Raw genomic sequence first — 21,957 nt, 5'->3', positions numbered from 1 at the left:
AATTATGGAAATGTAAATTTGCTTAGCACTTCACGCGTTAGTCGCACAGTACAGTTAAATTCCTCACACCCCCTCACACCCCTTTACACCCTCGGATACTCTCCACCCCTTCCCTTACGCAGCACCTGCCGTCCAGCGTCAGCGAAATTTCATATTTAGTTTTTGCCTTCGCGCCATTAATTTTCAATTAACACGACGCCAGCTGCAGACATTGTTAGTGGACAGCACTTGGGGTGACTGTACCATGGTGCACAGTGGTACTACATATTTCTTATATTTTTAATAAATTAATATGTTAATTGTTTCTTTAATGAATTTTAATATAAACAATTTAAAATCTACATATTTAAAAAAAAAAGCGAAATACATTCAATATACACCTACATACACTAATAAAAAAGATGTTCTAAAATCAAGATTTTGGTCTCAAAATTAAGAATTAAATTAATTAAAATTAACATTATATTTTGGAGTTTTTTTTATAAAAACAAAATGTTCTTAAATTCAAATGAACAAATAATGAACAAATAAAAATAAGAAATATTTTTAAAATTATAATTTATTTATTATATTATTTTATTTATTATATTTATTTTTATATATTTAAACTTTTTTCTGACTTGGTATTTTTTATAAATATTTCTTTCCTATGTTTCCATGGAAAAAATTGGTTGCAAAGTAAACTTAGTGCGCGCTAGATACTAATTTTGCACCACTGTGCGTAGGGTTGTATGTACCGTTCTAGGGCACTGTTAGTGGTAACTGGAGTATTGTGCTCGGGGCAGGGGTGGGGTGGGACTGGGCCACGCCTTTCACTTGCCTGCCGCCTCATTAGCGTAGTGTAAATGTAATGCATAAGCAAAATGGCGCACAATTAACGCCCTATCAGCCCCTACACACTACCCCCTAAGCTACCTACCCTATCCCATCCTATAATACCCTATCCTATCCTAAGTCTATGTCTGACCTCTTTCTTGTTTGGCTTAGTTTAATGCCGTCTCCATCTTTTGTTTATTATACGCAAAATGCTTTCATTTGCAGCCAATTTGGCTCCTTCCGCTTTCAACCCCCTACACTGAAAAAAAAGACCAACTTCTAAAATCAAGAACTTTCATCTTAAATATGTTGTTCTTAAAATAAGATTCTTTTAAAACCAAATTACTAAATCTAGGATTATTAATCTACAAAATCTTAAACTCTTAATGGATGAAAAAAAATCTTAAATTGTTAGGAAAGTATAAATAGGTACTATTTCGAATCAAACAAATAGTGGCACAGTTATGTGAAGCAGTAGGCGGCGGTTCGAATCCCACTCCTAACAAATTTAAATAACATTTATAAAATTACTAAAACAGAATAAAATGTAAATTAATCAAATTTATTTTTTTTATTTTTTGAATTGAATTTTAAGAACATTAATTCTTAAAATATGAACTTGGTCTTATTTAAAATTTTATTAATATCAAGATGTGTTCTCCTAATTTAAGAATTTTATGTTCTCGACGCAGTTTTTAGACCAAAAATCTTAGTTCTGAGACCAAAACCTCTATTTTAGAACTTTTTTTTTTTTAAAGTGTACCATTCCCTTTCCATTCCCCTTTCCCTACCCCTTCCTCTCTCCACCCCAACCCCTGGGTCAACGTCTGTGGCTGTTTGGCTGCAGTTCATTTCATTATTTGCCACCTGCCTCAAGTTCAATCATTTTTCTGCTTTTGCTTTTGCTTTTGCTTTTGCTCTTGCTTTTCCGTTCTTCGTTTCTACTTTGTTTTTCTCCACTTTTTTTTTTTTTTGAAGCTGTGCATCAGCTTTTGGGGTCAGTCATTGTTTGGGGGCTGTCATTTTATTGGGTCAGTTCTGAGTGCCTTCGTTATTTTAGCAGCTGCCTGCTTTTTGTCCCAGGTCTCAAGACGACTTGCTTTTAATTGTATTAAAAGCGTGTCCTCTGATACTCCTAGACTTCTTTCCCATTCCCCCCGGTTTTGTTGTGTGTGTAAGAGCTTTTCACATAGTTGACGCTGATGTCCCGTTACTCTCTCTCTCTCTCTCTTTGGGCCAATTCGGCTAAGTGATTTTCATTAGCCGTTATCTGCGCCTGGTGCCAGCCATTTGCCCAGCAATAACAACAACACATTTTGGCCATCCTTGGCTTATGGTTTAATTAAGAACAACAACAACAACAACAATGTTGATGTCCAACGAGTTTTGTCCTTGAACTGCAGAATGTTTGATTTCTCCAGCAGCTGTTGGATGTTTCTGTTTTCCTGTCCATTCTCAAAGAGCTTTAACATTTGCTCCTCGACTCTTAGAAAGTCTTCGAGCTAAGACATAACACAAACATAAATAGAACTTCCTCCTTAGCTAAGTTAAAGAGATGCCTAGACTCTTAAAAAACACCCCAAGTGTGATTGGAATTGCAGAGAGGGGCAAGAACCTGTTCATGGGTTAAATCAAAATGCGTAGAGAAACGAACTCCACATCAGCGGACGTCTTATTCTTAAAAGCTAAAACATTAAGATCACTTCATTTATAACTCAAAATATTTCCTGGATTTAAAGCATAACAAGAGTTTAAAAGAGAAAATTTACGATAAGAAAAAAGAAAAGAAGAAGAACTGGATGTTTCCAGCTATGACCTAACTATAAAAAATATCCTACAAAAAGTGATCACCTTGTGTAATAAACCTTACATTCTTTCTTCCTTCTTTTCGATCTTTTTTTTCCTTCTTCCGATTTTCTGTTTTTAATTAAAGTCAGGAAATACCTGGTAACATCTGGATGTTGCTACTTGAAATCTTCAGGTACATTTTTTTCTCCCTTTCTTCCATTCTTCCCTTCTTAATTTCATCCTTTCTATCTTTCTATCTTTCCTTTCTTCTTTCTTTGTTTATTTCTTTCTTTTTTCCTTTCTTTCTGTCTTTTCTTCTTTCCTTCTTTCTTTCATTCTTTCTTTCTTCTTTATTTCCATTCTTCCTTTCTTCCTATCTTCCTTTTTTTCATTCTACCTTTCTTAATTTCTTCCTTTCATTCTTTCCTTCCTTCTTTCTTTCTTCTATCTCCCTTTCTTCCTATCCTTTTTCCTATCTCCTTTTCTTCTTCCATCTCTATTCCTTCTATCTTTCTTCTTCTTCTTCCTATGATCTCGACTTTGATCTTAGCGACTGGATTGAGCTCCACACTTGTTCGTTATTCTCTAGGACATTTACCGAGTACCAAAGAGAAATGTAGGTTCCTTCAATGAGTGCTGACATTTCAGGCTGGAATGGAGGGAAAAGCGTCTGTTTCAGCTTTGCTTTTAACCTTGATGGCCGCTGTTACATATTTTGCGGCTGTCGCTTTTCTTCACTTGGCCTTAATGTGCGTTGAAGCCATTCATTGCCTTCCTCCTCATTCTCCATACCTTTTTTTTTCCCACCCTCTCAGCGCCACTTTTCTCCACATCATTTGCCATTTTGCGTCTATTTTATGGCCTTTGGCATTCCTGAAATGTGCTCCACAGGTAAAGGAGACAACCCGCTGACATTTTCCTTGTCTTGCATACGCTGCCACATTCCTGGGGATTCTCAGCTTAAATTCCCCTCTCTCTCTCTCTCTCTCTTTGTCTCTCACTCTCTGTCGCTGCTTTCGATGAAAGCTTGTCGCTAACTTTGTGAATGTTAATTAAGCATCATTTACGCATTGAGGCCGCCATAATTTGCAGAGACAACAACAACAACAGCAACAACGACAACGAAAATGACAATGACAACAACAAGCACAATAACAACACTCTGACAACACTGAGAACAACGCCACAATGTCGCGACAAGTTCGACAAGTCCCTCGACAATCTCTGACAAGACCCTTCTCCCTCTTATAGTCAGCTTCTATCCTCATACCCCTCCTCATTCCCAATCCCAATCCCATTCGCATTCCCTTTTGGAATGGCCACCAAAATTAACCATTTTGCATACCGAGAACATTCGAAGATTAACCCAAAGCATTCCTTTGGACAAGTTCGTCTATTAAGCCAGTATTACGTTTATCTAAACTCTTCATAACTTAAGTTGGCTAACTGAAAACTTGACTTGCTAAGCTTAAATTAATTCTATGTTTTTTTCTGCTCTTCATTTCTCTCATTTTCTATATATTTCGTTTCTCTTTTTGTCTGCCATTTTAATCATCCTGTACATTTCGTTTCTTCACTCTCTCTCCTTCACTTTGTCGGTCTATCTGTTTCACTCTCTTCGATCATCTCCTTCTGACTGCCTTCATTGTTTTCTTTTCCTACTCGTTTGTCTATATTTCTGAATATCCATCTTCTTTTCTTTTAGTATTAACATAGTTCCTGTTCCTTTCTGAGAGTTCCAGCAATCTGTTGCTATCTCTCTCTGCCCTCTCTTTCTCTCCCCATTTATTTATTACTCCGAACACCCTTCTATCATAGAATACTCTTTCTCTCACTTTCCAACTCTCTCTTCCTAGCTATTAATCTCTTCTCTATAACTCTCAATCTAACTCTGATCTCGTTAGGTCCATTTCCATCTGTCACTTTTCAATCTAATTCTTCCTAATGACTTCCTTTATTTGTTTCGATAAAATAATATTTCTATCTTTCTTTTCTCTACATCTTTGTATCGTTTTTGCCTATCCTACATCTCCCTCGTTTTTACTTATATTTTTACCTCTATTACTTTTGCTCCCTCTCACTCCTTAGCTCGCTTTCTCTCACTCTCTCTCACGCGCAATCTCTTTCTTTTTCCTTTTCCTTTTCAAATGCTTTAATGATGCTTTAAATTCGTAACATTGAGTTTCAATGCAATTCTTTGAAGTGACTTTGAATACTCTTAAAAGTCATATTGAGACACCTATAAAATATTTGTGTATCCTAAAAAATACAGCCAATCTCTCTCATTTTCTTTTCTTTAAAAGCTCGTAAAAAGTAACTGAAAAAAGAAATGTTTTCAAACAGCAATTAAATTAAGTAGATTCATCTTGTTTATCACAGATATATATTGTTATCATAGCAAGTAGCTTTTGTCTTACATGGATGCAACATAAAGGTAATAAAGACAGAAGGGAGGAAGGTAGGGAGCATTCGCACAATGCTGCCAGACTGCTTTAAATTTCGTATAAGCTTTGAAAACAGTTATTTAGAGGTATTTGCCAGTGCAAAAGCAGCCAAAATGTGGCCACAAAGCGGCCGGAAAATGCGCCCAACAGCTGGCCAACAAATCCAGCAACAGCAACAACAACATGGCCAATGGCCAGCCAAAAGTACGAAGGCCACAAAAGCAACAAATCGCCCAACGGTAGACAACAGCAAATGGCCCAAATGGTCCAAAATGCTCCAAATGGCCAAATAGCAAATGAAATGGCAAAACAAAGATGAAAAGTCGGCAAAAGAAATAAAGCGCAATGGGCCAGGACATTGACAATGGTTGACAACGGCTTGCAAATGCCCTGCACACCCTGTATTGGCACCTACACACCCTGTTTGACAGTTCTTAATATTTAATTAAATCATACAAAAGCTGTATGGCATAGAAAATAATGAAAATGAGTCAGATAAAGAAGATGAAAAAAAAAGCTGAGTGCTATATAACTTAAAAAAAATACAGTTCAGTTTTAAATGGAATTTAAGTGCGATCAAAATTCTAATTTAGATAAAACAGCAAATCTAAAATATAGTTTAAAATATTTAAAAATAAAACTAATATTTGAATGTATATTAAAAAAAACTTAAGATGTCATTACCATCAAAAGCTGATTGTTAAGTTAGTTTAGCAAAAATACAACTGATTGTTCTGACCCTTAAAGGACAAACTAATCATAGAGTTAATATAACATATTTTAATAAATAATTTCTAATGCATTTTAATATATAAATATTATTAATTATGTTAAATGCTTAAAAACAAAGTGAACTGATGTTATGAAATACTGATAAAATTATTTACATTTTGAAGCAAAAAGTAAAGATTTGAAGGCTGTCAAAAGCTGATTGTTACACGTACGCATATAGCTTTCAATTTATAGATTGCAAGAGTTTTAAACAAAAACTATGCTCCTGCATGTGATTAAAATTGCTTGCTGTCAGAGACTGATAGCTACAACACTTTTCAGTGGGGTATGCAAATGACATGTAGGGTAGATGGACGAAATAGACGCATTTTGTGACTTGAAAACCAACTCGAAATGCAAATAAAACGTCGACTTTGAATTAAAATGGAAGTTGAAGCTGAGCAAGGAATAAGAATAGGAATAGGAATTGCCAAATAAAATGGCAGCATGAAATTTTGGTTGTTTTGCCACTTCGGTGCTTCAATTTACCGCCCCTCCTTCCCTCTCCTCCCCTCCCCCTAACACAGCAATCTCACACTTTCTCCCATATTTCCACCATATTTCTGCTCACATTTCCCCTAAATCTCTTTCTCCTGACAGCGTGCCCTGGTGCCCGACTGCCTGAGTCGTAATTCTTTCACACACACACAGAGACACACACACACACACAGACACACACACACACACATATAGACGGTGCTGCTTGTCGACATTTTGGTAATAAATTGAGTTTTATGGCAGTCATATTATTCTTTATTAGTGGCTAAGAATTGTTGCCTTTTGTTGGCTTTGTGCAAACGACGTCTCAACCAGGCAAATACCTTCCCCTCTCTCTCTCTCTCTCTTTCCCTCTCTCTCTCTGTCTGTCTCTAGTGGAGCAGTCACCTGCTTTGCCACATTTACATTCCCACATTCACAATTACACATTCACATTCCCTTACACAACATTCCCAGCTTTGTTGCCAGCGTCTCTCTAATTAATTCGACCCACACAATGAACTTTGTCAATGTTCAACAGCCCAAGAAAAAGCAGTTAGAAGCAAAGACCTTGCCCACCAACCTCCCTTGCCACCAAAATCTCTGTAGCCTTTGAGACAAATCAATCAAAGTGACACAGACATAAAGGCAAGGACATCTGGGAAAAAGGGGTGAGGGAAAACCTTCTGAGCCTCTCGCTACTAATTAAACATTAAATTAGCTACGAAAAGTTAAAACCAGCCGACTGAAAATGATATATGTTCTCCTTCAACGATGGTAAAAATATGCAATAAATTTAAAGAGTTCGATAAGTTTTTCTGGGAACGTTATTTTGTACAGGTTTGTAACTACCGATTTATTTAAATTTAATCTGAAACTTTTCCTTCTTTTCTTCTTTAAATATGATAATGAGACGTTACTCTGTTTTGTAAAAAATAATGCCAAATTGAACAAATATGTTGACTTGTATAGTTGCCATGGGTAGAGTCGGACCAACTTCAAAGTTGCATAACTTTGTCAAAACTGTACCGATTTTCAAGCGGAATGTCATTTTGATCTTGGTTTGGCCTTTTAATTCATTCTGCATTCAAATTTAATTAATTTTGTAAAAAAAATTATTTTCCTCCAGATCATGGATTCGATGCTAAGGGTCCCCCCTTTGAAATTTTGAAAATTAAAAATTTTAAATCTCAAGTTTTCACTTTTAATCTGATTCTGAGACCTTTCATTTTTCTGTAAAAAATCATGTCAAATCGGACAATAATTTTGACTTGTAAAGTAGATAGGTCAAAGGTTGGACCAACTTCAAACTGTCATAACTTGGCCAAATCTGAGCCGATTTTCAAACGGAATGTCATTTTGTTCATAATTTGGCCTTAAAATTTATTCTGCATTCAAATTTAATTAATTTAAAAAAAAAATTATATTTCCCTAAATCATGGGTTCAATGCTAAGAGTCCCCCCTTTGAAATTTTGAAAATTGAAAATTTTAAATCTTAAGCTTTCACTTTTAATCAACTCCTTATATCGTAATTAGTATAAAACAACACTTTAAACTTAATTCTGAGACCTTTCATTTTTCTGTAAAAAATCATGTCAAATCTGACAAAAATTTTGACTTGTAAATTAGCTAGGTCAAAGGTTGGACCAACTTCAAACTGTCATAACTTGGCCAAATCTGAGCCGATTTTCAAACGGAATGTCATTTTGTTCATAATTTGGCCTTAAAATTTATTCTGCATTCAAATTTAATTAATTTAAAAAAAAAATTATATTTCCCTAAATCATGGGTTCAATGCTAAGAGTCCCCCCTTTGAAATTTTGAAAATTGAAAATTTTAAATCTTAAGTTTTCACTTTTAATCAACTCCTTATATCGTAATTAGTATAAAACAACACTTTAAACTTGATTCTGAGACCTTTCATTTTTCTGTAAAAAATCATGTCAAATCTGACAAAAATTTTGACTTGTAAAGTAGCTAGACCCAAAGTCTGACCAACTTCAAACTATCATAACTTGGCCAAATGTAAGCCGATTTTCAAACGGAATGTCATTTTGTTCATGGTTTGGCCTTAAAATTTATTCTGCATTCAAATTTTATTAATTAAAAAAAATAAATTATTATCTTCTAGATCAGCGCTTCGATGGTAAGGGTCCCCCCTTTGAAATTTTAAAAGTTGTAAATTTTAAATCTCAAGTTTACACTTTTAATCAACTCCTTATATCGTACTTAGTATAAACCAACAATTTAAACTCGATTCTGAGACCTTTCATTTTTCTGTAAAAAATCATGTCAAATCGGACAATAATTTTGACTTGTAAAGTTGCTAGGTCAAAGGTTCGATCAACTTCAAACATACATAACTTTGTCAAAACTGTACCGATTTTCAAGCGGAATGTCGTTTTAATCATGGTTTGGCTTCTTAATCGATTCTGCGCTCAAATTTAATTCAATTTCGCTAAGAAATATATTTCATCGAGTTGGGAATTACAAACTTCAGTCACTTTAAGGACTTAATGAAGCAATTTAAAGTAATTTTAGGTAAAAATCAAATAAAATATTCAAAAATTTAAGAGTTGCAAGCTTACTTTAAGATATTTTGGTATAAAAAAAGGAAACCTGATAGCAAACGGAAACAGATGATCCTTGAACCTGGGCATGTCAAAACCGCCAACAGTAAGTGGAAAACTTGCATTTTATACACACATATGAGTTGGGTTTTCATCAGGCAAGGGGGTGAATCGATGAGGTGGAGTGGGGAAGGGGGAGAGGAAATTCTGAAATGTTCCGCTTGTGTAATTTATCATCTTCAAGTTCAGGCAGAAAGAGAGCAAGCTTAGGAGTGGAATGGGGATGGGGAGGGGGAAAGGGAATGGATGTAGAGAGATAGTTGAAGCTTTTAGGCAAAAGTTGCGCAACAGCGCCGGCAGGTGGCGCGTTTAATGATTAATTGACAAATTGGAGCAGAAAATTTATAAAATGTTCAACAGCAACTACCTTTGAAGCATCTCAACCTTATTCTCTTAAGCCCCTCTCTTTCTCTCTCTCTCTATCTCTCTGTTGACAGCTACAGCGACAGCGTTGACAACGTGACACTTCTCACTTGGGGGCAGGTAAAGTCCGAGAGGCCGAGAGGCGTTGACAGTAACAATTCTTGGTCTCTGCCTCAAGCACACGAATTTACCATCTAATTGTCAAACTCAAACATTCCCCCCCCCCCCCCCTCCCACCCCCTCTTTAACCTGGCTAATTGAACCCCAACGATAACACTTGGAATATTTAATGTTGACCTTGAGGCGCACTCTATTGTTTCTCCCAAGTGTATTTTCTCTGTCTCTTATCAATAAATTGAAACAAGTTGGCAGCTCGCAGTCCAGATACAATTGTAGATATCAATTGGAATATTTTATATTTACCTTGGGGACACACTTTTCTTTGTTCTTACAGCACTATTCATGTAAATAAACACAAGTTGGCAGCTCCACAGAACAATAAAACTCTTCAGAGACGCTATTAATGGCAATTCTAATATAAATTCACATTGAGGTGTTTCTTTATTCTTATTTCTGTGCCTGTTATTTAAATAATACTGTATCTAGTTGGCAGTCCTAAAACTAAATCAAAGATAAGCAAAAATTTAGAAAACAGTGTAAAATTTGGATGAATAAAGCTTTATCATATAGCTGTCATAGGAAATCTTTCGAAAATCAAAGTTAAGTTGGAGACATTTAAACTAATCATATAATATGGTTCTATACGTCCGGATGAAATTTGGTTCAAATCGAAGCACGTTTGCAAAGTTACCCTTAAATTGAAAACGTTTTTAAGTTTTCGAGAAATTTCAACTTATCTTACAGAGTATTCACGATATCATATATACATACCATAGAAACGATGTTTCGAATTTAATAATTAGGTATGGTAATTTTTGTTATTTCTTGATATGCGTCGAATTAAATAATTTTTTGATCCCGTACCTAAAAAAAGTACAGGGGTCTATTGGGTTTGTTTTAACGAATATGTGCGTAACAGGCAGAAGGAGGCGTGACAGATCCTATAAAGTATATATATTCTTAATCGGCATTAAAAGCCAAGTCGATGTAGCAAAGGCCGTCTGTCCGGCTGTCTGTCCGTCTGTATGAGCGCATAGATCTTAGAGACTTTAAGAGCTAGAGACACCAAACTTGGTATGTAGGTTCCTCTATATTGCAAACAGATTAAGTTTGTTTCAAAATTCGGCCACGCCCCCTTTATCGCCCACAAATCGAAAAAAAATTTCATATCCAAATTATACGAACAATTTAAAAGCTAGAGACACCAAATTTGGTTTGTAGATTCCTCTATATTGCCGGCAGGTCAAGTTTGCTTCTTTTTTGAATCGGACCACTTTATCATATAGCGCCCATAGGAACAATCGGTCGAAAACCAAGTTTTAGTATGAAAAACTTTTTTGTTTAATGAGATATCGCAACCAAACTGATTTAATATGCATAACAATGGGTTTAATATATCCTGTCCAAAGTTGGTTCAAATCGGAACACTATATCATATAGATGTCATAGGAACAATCGGTCGGAAATCAAGTCTGAGTATGAAAATCTTTTATGTTTTATGAGACATTGTAAACAATATGATAGAGTATGCATTTAAGTTGACTAAATATTTTTTAATTTTTTCCATTATTAGTTTTTGCCATAGTAAGTACGGGGTCTCCGACAGTCGAGTATGCTCGACTGTAGCACCGGCCGACTAGTTTATAATAATTTTGTTATTTCTTGAGACTTGGAATCGTATTTGGAGTTACCTTGTACATGCTGAACAGATTGTGTCTAAAATCGGAGTACTCTACATTTGGAATAGAAAAGTAGGCTATTAGAAACGGCTCTCAATTTGTTCATGTCAAACACAAATTCATTGAACTTGAATACCAAATTTTCGAGATAAGAGAAGCCCGAGAAAAATGGAGACAGGACTGGCAGCTGCGTTGACCACGGACCAGATGAAGGATTCCTCGACCGAGACTGGGAATCAGAAGGAGATGAAGAAGGAGATGGAGTTGGAGATGGAGAAGGAGTTGTGGCCAAAGGATGTGAAGTTGTATCAGCCACCGGAGGAGGATCAGATATTGCTGCCGGAGCGTGCTAGTTGCCTGGCGGTGAAAACCTATCTGCGGATGTGCAATTTACCGTTCACGGAGCGCAGCTGTGTGAATGCCGAGTTCATGTCGACGGAGGGACGTCTCAGTCGGTTGCCATTGCTGCGGCTGGGCGGCAAACTGTTGACGGAATTTGAGCCAATTGTGGGTCATGTGGAGCAGATGCTGGGCGGCAAGGGGCTGAGCAGCTGGCTGGATGAGGAGGAGCGCGAGGATATGCGCAGCCTGGTCACCTACATGGAGAACACCTGCACTCTCACCGAGTTCCATACGTGCTTTCTCGAGGAGAAGGTCTACGATGATCACACCCGTCTGCGCAATGGAGCTGCCCATCCCTGGCCATTGAGCACGTGGCGTCGCCATGACAAGCGACAGGAGGCACTGCGTCTGCTCCATGTCTATCAATGGGATGAGCTAAGCGGCGATCGGGCCAACCTAAAGCTCAACGAATGTCTGCAGCTCCTCGACGACATGCTGAAGGAGAAGCAGGACAGCTTGGAGCATGCCTTGACCATCCAGTCGTTCATCTATGGCAAGCAGCTCTGTGAACTGGATGCCCTCATCTATGGACACTTGACGGCCATCCTGACCACCGTGCTGCCCAATCCCTTGCTCGCCCTAACGGTACGCAAGTTTCCACGACTTGTCACCTATTGTCGTCGCATCGACGAGCAGTTCCATGGGGGCAAACACTTCGCTGGAGAGGATTAACTGGAGAATAGCAGCAGCATAATTCAGTCGACAGTATTTTTAAGTCTATTTCTTATTGTTTTGCCGTCTTCTATTCTTTGTTTTTACGTTATTCGCACGGTGGTGGTGTGTGGAGGGGAGGGGGGAGGGGGGAGCCAATCAAAAATATGCAAAACATTTACAATAAAACACATTTGGGGCAGATAAGATGCGTATCCTGTCGCGTATTCCAAGGATTTGGGCTTTCAATTTAACTTTTTGACTTGCAGGTTGAATTACTCATCCACCCTCCCCTCCCCACCCCACCCCCCTGCTCTTAACCATCCCCCCTGCACATAAAAAAGAATGTCAGTTCAATTTTATGAGTTGCCCAAAGGGCCAACCATCTCCGGTCTCTTTCTCTCGCTCTCTCCCTCTTTCTTACTCATTCTTCGCTTCTATGAATCAGTCTGGCAACCCCTAGCTTAAGCCTTATTCCTTTTCTTTCCTTTCCTTTTCTTTCTCCTTCCACAACCTCGTCATCAGCTTTTTCCTGCTTGCGTCCAGCTGAACTTTTGGATTCTACACTCTGCCTTTTGCTTTGCAATCAGAAACTCATCATGGCCTATTGATGTTTGTCTTCCTTCGGTTTTTTTTTTTCTTTTTATACCCCTTAACTCTCAAATACAAGGGCATATTGTATAAGTTGCAATGTAGGTAATGGAATACAATTTCTGTCGGTCTGTCTTATCTATGTTGTGTCGAAATTTTAGTCGCCTACCTCAAACGGTTTGGGTTGCCTGTGATTCATTATAATATATTTATATATATATAAATATATAAATTAACTCCAAAACTTAGCCAATTTTCTTGTGGAATATCTACTTCATAATGGTCAAATTCGTTGTTTATTTTTTGAATCAACACCTGGATTTAAAATTGTTCCCAGAAAGTTCGTTTCAAATTTCTTTTAGCCCAGAAAATTCAATAAAGTCTAACACTAATACTTTTTAAAATCGATGAGGAATCGCATTTTATCCTAAGAAGCATTACTATTTAAATCAGGGACCGTAACAGTTATAAGTTTTAAAAATAAAAATTGCAACTTAACAATTATTTTCAAACTTTTATTTGAAAGTTACAAAACAATAATTTTTTAATAAAAATAAAAAAAAATTTTAAATGATTTTTATAACTTTTTTTATCGGAAATAAAAGTTTTTAGTTTAGAACGCTAATTACGACAAAAATACGAAATTTTGATGTATTGCATGTTATCCTAACATAATTCTATCCGATTGATTAAGTTAGTTAAAATTTGCTAACATAACACTTAATTACGGTCCCTGATTTAAATTAAATTTTTTTTTGTAGTGGGGAATATTGCATTTAATTTTTGTCATGATCGGTTAAATATTGCAGTAGTTATGTTTTAATTAAGTAATAAGTATCTTTTAGTCGGCGATTCGATTATAGCGTTCTGAGTTGATTATTTTTACTTTTTATTTATTTTTCTCGCAGGGTTTGTGTTTTGTTTCACTGGCTTTTGGCTTAGTTCTCTGTTCTGGTAATTTATTGGAATTTGCCAAAAGGATTAAGTACGCCAATAAGCGTTGCTCAACGTCAATAAGCGTGTCTACCCTCTGCCCTGTACCCTATACCCTATGTTGTACCCTGTAGCAACCCACACTTGTCCCTACATTTCCCCTATCCTATGCAATTCTGAAAAATACGTGCTTCGCTTATCAGCTTCATCGTTCCCGCTGTTATCACGCTGGCAGCCCTTTGCTCTATATCCGTTTCCGTTTCCGCCACAGACCCGTTACCTACCCCAACCCTTACTCCTTATAAATGCTGCTCGTGTCGAATGATTTTGGCTGCTGTTGCTGCAAGTTGCCTGATTTGTATGGCTTAATATTTCAATTTTGGGTGATGCTGCCAATACATGAGTGTATAGAGTGTATATACTTCCTTCCAGCCACCATACATTAGGGGTATTCCTGAACTTGCAATTTAAGTTGTGAGCGTAATAATCAAAGTTGAATGAACAAGAATTATACTAATAATGTAAATGTACTAAATTGTATAATGTTAACTGCTGGATTCGAGAAGCTTTTTTAATTCACCCAAAGCTTAAATGTGCTTTTAAAGCTTTAATCATAATTTATCGGCAGTTTTGCATTGTACGCAAACAATTATATTTGCTTAAAAGCTGAGCTTTCACCTTTAATTAAAGCTTTAAAAAACTCATCTTCATAAAAATATTCACCAACATATTTTCACTTAAAGCTTTAATGTGCATTTAACACTCTTTCGATAAAGAAGCTAGTTTTATTAGGACAAAATGAACAAATTCATATAACAAGTTTAAATGTGCTTTTAAAGCTTCACTCTTTACTTGAAGAACGACAAGATATTTCAAGTTCGTTTCAAAATATAATCAAGGTTGAGCTTTTACATTATGCAAAGCTTTTTATGAAGAATGCTACATAGAATATTATATTAAACTAAAGATAGCTTTAATGTGCTTTATATGCTTAAAATAATTATTTTTTGTAAAGCCTCTTCAGTTTTTCGGTAGTTTTATCTATGTTAAGGTATACTGAAGCGTATTTACAGAGTATTTGGACCCACTCCAACTTGCATATTAGCTATAATCAATAATATTATTTTTATATTCCGTTAAAGTTGAGCTTGAATACCCCTAATGTAATGGCTGCACGAGTATAGTGCACAATTTGTTTTCATTTTGTGCTCTTACTTGTACTACGAATTTGTTGTTACGTATTTTGTTGTTATAGTTGTTGTTGTTGTTGTTGTTGTTATTGTTGTTGTTGGTGCTTTAGCGACTTTTCTCAACAGCCGCTGGCTTCAAGTTTTCAACGCTTTATCTTTTTGGCTATATCTGTTGCAAGGTTCGAGGTTCGAGGTTTGAGCTTCGAGCTTCGCTTTTCACAAAACCCAGTTTCCGCTATGAATCTGACTCTTTGCTCTCCCTCTCTCTCTGTCTCTCGCACACTCTCTCTCTCTCTGTCTCCAGCTCTTCTCTGCTGTCAACTTAACCGCTGCCACTTGCCATTGTTGCTGTTTATTTTAGCTGTGCAGAGGGGGGGGGTTAAACTTTGCCACATGCCACGCCCATACAGCCAGTTGGGGCAACAAGCAAAGTCTGTGTCGCTTTCTCTTGGTCTCTGTAGAAAACTTTCTATAGCCTACAAATTTTCTTTTGGCCCCAAATTTGACCAAATGGACGGGGCAAAACTTTTACTTGCGGCTACTTTCACCGCTCAGTTGCCACCTGCCCTCCTCGTTGCCACACTTGCCCCAAATACCCCACCCTACTGCTGGTCTTCCTGATCCGGACACGTACATGTCCTTGGTATAAATTCCCACGCCACAAACTTCGACAGCTCAGCTTCAGCTCTCCCCGAGCAGTGATTAGGCAATATTTTTAAGAAAGAAAGAAAGAAAAGCCAGCAGAAATGTAAGTAGGAAAAGAATGGGAAGGAAAGAAAGGAAAGTGGAGGAAACCACATGAATTTGGCGTGTCATTGAACAACTCAATTCTTTTGGCCAGGGTTTTTACTAATATGACAGCAAATACCACACACAATCCACTTTGCACCACACAATGAAATACTTTGGCGATTGTTAAGCAAATCATGAAAATTTCTCTAAACGAATTACATTCAAATTATCGGTGGAAAAAAAGCGAAAAAAGCGTCTAAAGGGAAAAACCGGAATAAACCCAAAACCAACATCTTTTGTGCTCTTTGAGCTTTTCTAAAGAAACGGAAAATGTGAGCAAAATCTAATCTAGACTAGATGGAAAGAGTGTGTGTGAGAGAGAGAGAGAGCAGGAAAAAAGGAAGAGCTTTAAATAAATATTAACACGATGGGTTCTTAAGCTACCCTTTAAATCCCAACCAATACGCACCCGCACCGCCTTCTGAACCACTCCGCACCACTCCGCACCACTCGGCACCACACACATCCTCATCATCACCACCTGGTGGAGGGCTTTGTAGGCTTAAGTCGAAAATTGCATTGTTGTAATTTATATGAAAAGTTTCTTGAATTGAGTTTTATGAATTTCGAAATCATCTCAATGGGGTAGCGTCAAAATCCCCCATAAAACCATATTAAGCTTAAGGTTCCTTATGAAGTATCGAATAAAGAGTGTGATTCGAGTCTGGGAAATTAGTCAGCTGCTTGAAAATGACACAGCTTGCTAAAAAAAAAATGATTAAAGTGTTATATAGGCACCCAGTAATATTTTTGAGTTTTATTTTAAGCGAAAAAAACTAAAATCATTTTTGATCATCATTTTTGATTTTTTTTATCAATAATAATGATTATTTTTTGATTTTAATTGTTTTTGATCATAAATTATGATTGTTTTTGATTTTTATTTTTTTTGATCAAAAATAAGTTTTATTAAATTACTCAAAACTAAAGATAATTCTTGATGAAAAACATACAAAAATTTAAATATAATCATTACCAATTAATTTTTATAATATAACTTATAATGATTACGGTCCCTGCTTATTATCTATTAAATTTTAATTTAAAAGTAAGCAATAGTTTTTTTAATTAAACTTCAGTAATTTTCTTACTGACGTAAGGTCAGTATTATATAAACACAAACAATGTCAATAAAATAACCTGCAATTTTTTAAAAGTTTTAAAAGTTTTCGTGTACTGTTAAAGTTTATAAGGAGCCCTATTATTATTTTATTTCAGCTTTATTTAAAATCAGTAGTAAACTTATCTGGTGTGTTCCACAAATCTCTAGAGTTTTTAAAGAGAATTGATTTTGAAAACAACCAATTGAAATGTAGGTGTTCCTTAAATTCCAGAGATTTAGTACTTTTGAACATATTTTCGAACTTAAAAAATCGACTTACTTCCAGTTTCAACAACATTTTTAGACTTAGGAATATTTTGTATAATTAACAAAATTAAAAAAAATATATTTTATGTTTTTTTATTCAATTTAAAAATTAATTTAATTAAATTGAATAAATATTTCATTTTGTCAAATCACTCAACAATTTTTTAGACATTTGAAAGCAATGCTTGTTTTTTTTCAGGAACTCCAACGAATTATTTTGGGTTGTTTTGGCGCTGTTAGAGGTTTGTAGAACAGCTCCGTATGATACTATTTTTACTTTTAATAAATATTTGTGACTTAAAAAATCAAGCGATAATGTTGAGTTAGGTGGTTTAATAATTATTTGAGAGATATTTTGAAGTAAAATCTATTCTATTCTTGTCACTTTTAAAAACTTTATGTTGAAACTTAACTGTCCTATAAAAAAATTTGTTGAGAGTGAAATAAAATTGGAAAAAATTCGTAGTCAATTGTTGAATAATGTTCAACTGTGATAAGACTTATCTGGGACATATATAAAAAATGAAGTCAATTACAATTTAACGGGATCGAAACACAGCGAAGGCATTGCTCACAGTTAAAGCTAAAAGTTTTGGCAAATGAAGCACAGCAACAACAGCAACAACAACAGCAATATGTCAGGATGGCAGGAGGTGGCACTAAATCAAAACAATGACAGCTTAACTCAACTATGCCACATGCCTCATGCCACCTGACAACTGCCAGCTGCAAGTTGCTAGTTGCTAGTTGCAACAACAGAGTAGCCTGCAACCAGAAGCAAATCGCACTGACAGCATTCAACATTCAACATTTCACATTTCCACGTGCAACATGGCCTAATCCAAGCGGACGTTGTTGTTGCTGTTGCTGTTGCTGTTGCTGTTGCTGCCACAGGCAGAGATAAGCTGCAACTGTTGTGCACTCAGAGCTAAAGCTTTTGGGGGCAAGGGTTACAGGGGGTTACGGGGGGCTTAAAAGGTTAGGTCTATGCCCCAAACGGATGATTGGTCCGACAGGCGTTGACAAAGTCGCTGCCTGACCCAGTTTTTGGTCCAGAGTTATGGTCATAAGCATCAAGTCCGTTCTGGCCATTCGAGCATGAGTGAGAAAAATGCACACACACACACACACACACACACACACACACACACACAAGCACACTTGCACATTTTAAATGCATCCCTCCCTCTCTCTGATCGATGTTTATCGATGTTTATCTGCTGCCACTAAATTTCGATAACAATAAAATATGATTTCTTTTGGCAACAGCAACAACAACAACACCAACGACAACAAACAAGCTAACAAAACACACACAAAAAGAAATTAAGGAACTGCTCGAACCCGTCGACCCTTCGACCACCTCCCTCTCCCTCTCCCTTCCCCATTCCGACCTTACCAACCGGCTCTACCCTTGGCCCTACCGAGCCAAAACCCTAACGGCAAAAACAAACAACGGCGCAAAAATCCAACAAAGCGCTGAGTAAATATTACAAAAATGTATTTCTATACACACACACACTCTCACACACACACACACTCTCACACACACACACACACACATACCCAAGGCAAGGCAACAAAAAATATATAAATAAATGGCAGACGTGACAAAAATGCTTAAGTGAAAAGTTACGAGCGATAGAGAGCCAAGAACAACATACGCAAAGTGCAAGAGAGAGACAAAGAAAACATCAGAAAGAAAAAGAGAAAATGAAAGAGAGAGAGAGAGGCACGGGCAGAGGCAAAGGGAGAGAGAGAGAGATACTCTAGCGAGCCGCTGCGGAAATCACTTTTTCACCCGCACAAAAATCAAAAAAAAAAAAAAATATATAAAAAAAACAGCAACACTGCTGAAATACCCTGAAATAAATTCATGTAAATAATGGATATATAGTGAGCTGATAATAATTTAATTCTGTGTAGAAACTTAGTAGTAACTAATTCAGTCAATCATTCTCTCAGTCGGTCTGTCATAAAGTCAATCAATCAATTTGACATGCAATCACTTGCTCAATCAGTCAGTAAATCATTCTCTGCATCAGTCAGCTAATCAATCACACTCTCAATCAGTCAATCACTGTCTCAATCATTCATTTAATTAGCCAACCTCACATTTAATTAATCATTCAATCAGTCACTCAGTCAGTTTGCAGTAAGTCAGTAAATCAGTCAGTCAATTGGTCGGTCAATCACGCATTCAGTCTATGAGTCATAGAATCAGTCAGTTAGGTTTAATCATTCAATCAGTCAAATTTTCTACCAATCAGTTAGATATTTACACAGTCTATCAGTCAGTCAGTCAATCACTCTCTATATCAGTTTGTCAATAATCTATGCATCAATCACCCATTCAATCAGGCAGTCAGTCAGTCAATCACTCCTTCAATCAGTCGAACCATCAGTCTTTTATTCACAGTCACTCAATCAGCCAGTCAATGATTCAATCAGTCAAATTTTCTACCAATCAGTTAGTTAATTACACAGTCAATCAGTCAATCAGTCAGTCAATCACTCTCTATGTCAGTTTGTCAATTATCCATTCATCAATCACCCATCTAATCAGGCAGTCAGTCAGTCAATCACTCCATCAATCAGTCGAACAATCAGTCTTTTATTTGCAGTTACTCAATCAGCCAGTCAATCAACATAACTGTTTCTTTATCTAGAGCCTATTTTTGTTACAAAGCTCTCATTAAAATTATAATACCCTTTGCCAAGGTCTACAAAAAAGCAGCGAAAAAAGTAAAGAAACTTTTCTTCGCGTGCCGTTTTTATGCGTTCTCTTCATGCCGCCAACTTCCACTTGCCACTTCCACTTGCCACTTGCACTTCCTCTTGCTCCTTTTGGACTCACACACTTGCTTTGCTTTCGTTTCTGGTTCTGTTCCTTTCTCGTTTTTGGCTGTGTTTTATGTTGTTTTCTTTTGTTTTGTTTTGTTTTCGTCTCTGGCAGCGCTGCTTAATATTTTCTTGTTTACGCTTTGTATGGCACAGCCGTTGTTTATCATCCACAGTCGCATTTCCCCCCCACACCCCAGTCTGTTTCCGCACCTCCTTTTCCCATCTTTTTCCTTGGCTGTCGAGAACTTTTCATGCACGCTCGCAACCGGCAAGCGATTTCCCGGCACGGGTTGAGCCGCGCACCAAATCGATTTCCGCTTCATTACCTTACTTTGCTTCCCCTCTCTCTCTCTCTCTCTCTGTTAGTCATTTCCCTTTCCCTTTGCCGCCTACTCTTGCCGCATTTCTGCCGGCTCTTTCAGCCGTATCAATCATCTTTTCAGGCAGCAAAAATAAGATGTATGCTCCAGTTTCTTTTGTCCCTGACCCTCCCACTACATTTCTCCTCCCCCTCCCCCTCCCCCTCCTCCTGCTCTCTGTCACACCCGAAGCTCCACTCATATGTCAAGGACAGGGTCTACGCAAATTGTTTGTTTCTCTGTTTTGTTTCGATTCATTTCATTTTGTTGTGTTTACTTTGCCTGCCCTCTGCACCACTTCAAATGTCCTTAACCACCCCCTGCACCCTCTTCCCCTCTCACTCCTCAACAGTCTGTCCCCTGCCTTCCATCGTGTTCATGTCATTTCTCAAGTTTACACAACATATTTCAAGTGTTTGATGTCTTTCGCACCCAACGCGCATCAATTTCTTGACTCACAGCCATATTTTCATTTCTATCTTCTTCTCTTTTTACTTTTTCTCTTTTTACTTTTTTCTTTGTGTTGTTGTCGTTGTTGTTCTTGTTGTTTCTCATCATCGTTGGCGGCAACTCAATTAAAATGTAAGCCAAACCGCAAAGCGAACGCGTAAAAAATATATATAAATATTGCGCATACGCCCCGTAAATCCATAATTGCATTTGTTTGACATCGCTTGAGCCGTGAACTGAGCCACCAACAGCAACACCACCATCACCAACACAAACAACAACAACAACAACCCCAAAATAAAAAAGAGCACATCATACATATTGTATATATATCGTTTATATATTTATATGACGCACATGCGTCTCTCCGAAAACTCTTTCGTCGCCATTTCGCCAACAATTTTTCAAATTCACCTAAAAGCCACAACAGCGGCAACTTTTTTATTAGATTTGCGAGTTTTAATAGCAATTCAATGGCCTATTGAAATGTGTGCCAGACAGCAGACAACAACGATATTCTGCCAAATATTACGCTGCAAATTTAATCTCAAGCGCAAAAATATTGCCTACTTTTAGGCGTCATTTGGCATAGTCAATATGACACTTAAATGAAAATTTAATATTTATATAACATAAAAAAACATAATATAATTGAATAATGTTTTTTCAGCTCGAAAAATAAGCTACATTTTTTATTTGATTTAGTAAAATGTCAAATAGTAATTTTTATTTCATAAATTTTTCTTTTAAAATAATAATTAATACGATCACTGAAGTAAACATTCTAAAACCTGATTTGTTAGATGATATTTTTAGTATGGAAAATTATCACAATATTATTTGCTTACTGCTAAAATCCTAAAATAGTTTCTTATGTTTTTTTTAGTTTGTTTTATTCATGCTGGAAAAAGTGTATTAATTTTATTTGTGTTGGCAGAGTTGAAATTAATTTTGTTTCGACCAAATTCTTTAAATTGTTGTGCAGATAATAAAAGAGTTAAGTTGATTTTGTACTGCTTAAAAGGGCATAATATTATATATTTATTTAGGTAGAGTTGTAAAAAAGTGTAATAATTTATTTGTAATAACGAAAATAATTGAACAACTTATTATAAAAAACTTCTACTTGTGTAAAAAAGTGTATTAATTTATTTGTAATAACGAAAATAATTGAACAACTTATTATAAAAAACTTCTACTTGTGTACAAAAATGTATTAATTTATTTGTAATACAGAAAATAATTGTACAACTTATAATAAATACCTTCTACTTGTAAGCCATAATC

General features: G+C 36.4%; 1 protein-coding gene across 1 annotated transcript; it reads left to right on the top strand.

Annotated features, from left to right (window-relative positions):
• The first annotated feature begins 11,140 nt into the window (after positions 1-11,140).
• On the top strand, positions 11,141-12,273 carry LOC117790934 (metaxin-2). Its single transcript, XM_034630553.1, has one exon. It carries the CDS (start codon positions 11,258-11,260, stop codon positions 12,161-12,163), a length of 906 nt encoding a protein of 301 aa, XP_034486444.1. The 5' UTR covers positions 11,141-11,257; the 3' UTR covers positions 12,164-12,273.
• Positions 12,274-21,957: the final 9,684 nt, after the last annotated feature.

This window comes from Drosophila innubila, chromosome X (genome assembly GCF_004354385.1).
Source record: "Drosophila innubila isolate TH190305 chromosome X, UK_Dinn_1.0, whole genome shotgun sequence".
In the NCBI taxonomy this organism is placed as follows: Eukaryota; Metazoa; Arthropoda; class Insecta; order Diptera; family Drosophilidae; genus Drosophila; species Drosophila innubila.
The sequence above is the reverse complement of the archived record's forward strand: the minus strand, read 5'-3'. Positions and strand labels throughout refer to the sequence as shown.

What these genes read in the sequence shown, in the direction of transcription:
- LOC117790934 (XM_034630553.1), top strand. Translation starts at nt 11,258, where the DNA reads ATGGAGACAGGACTGGCAGCTGCGTTGACCACGGACCAGATGAAGGAT.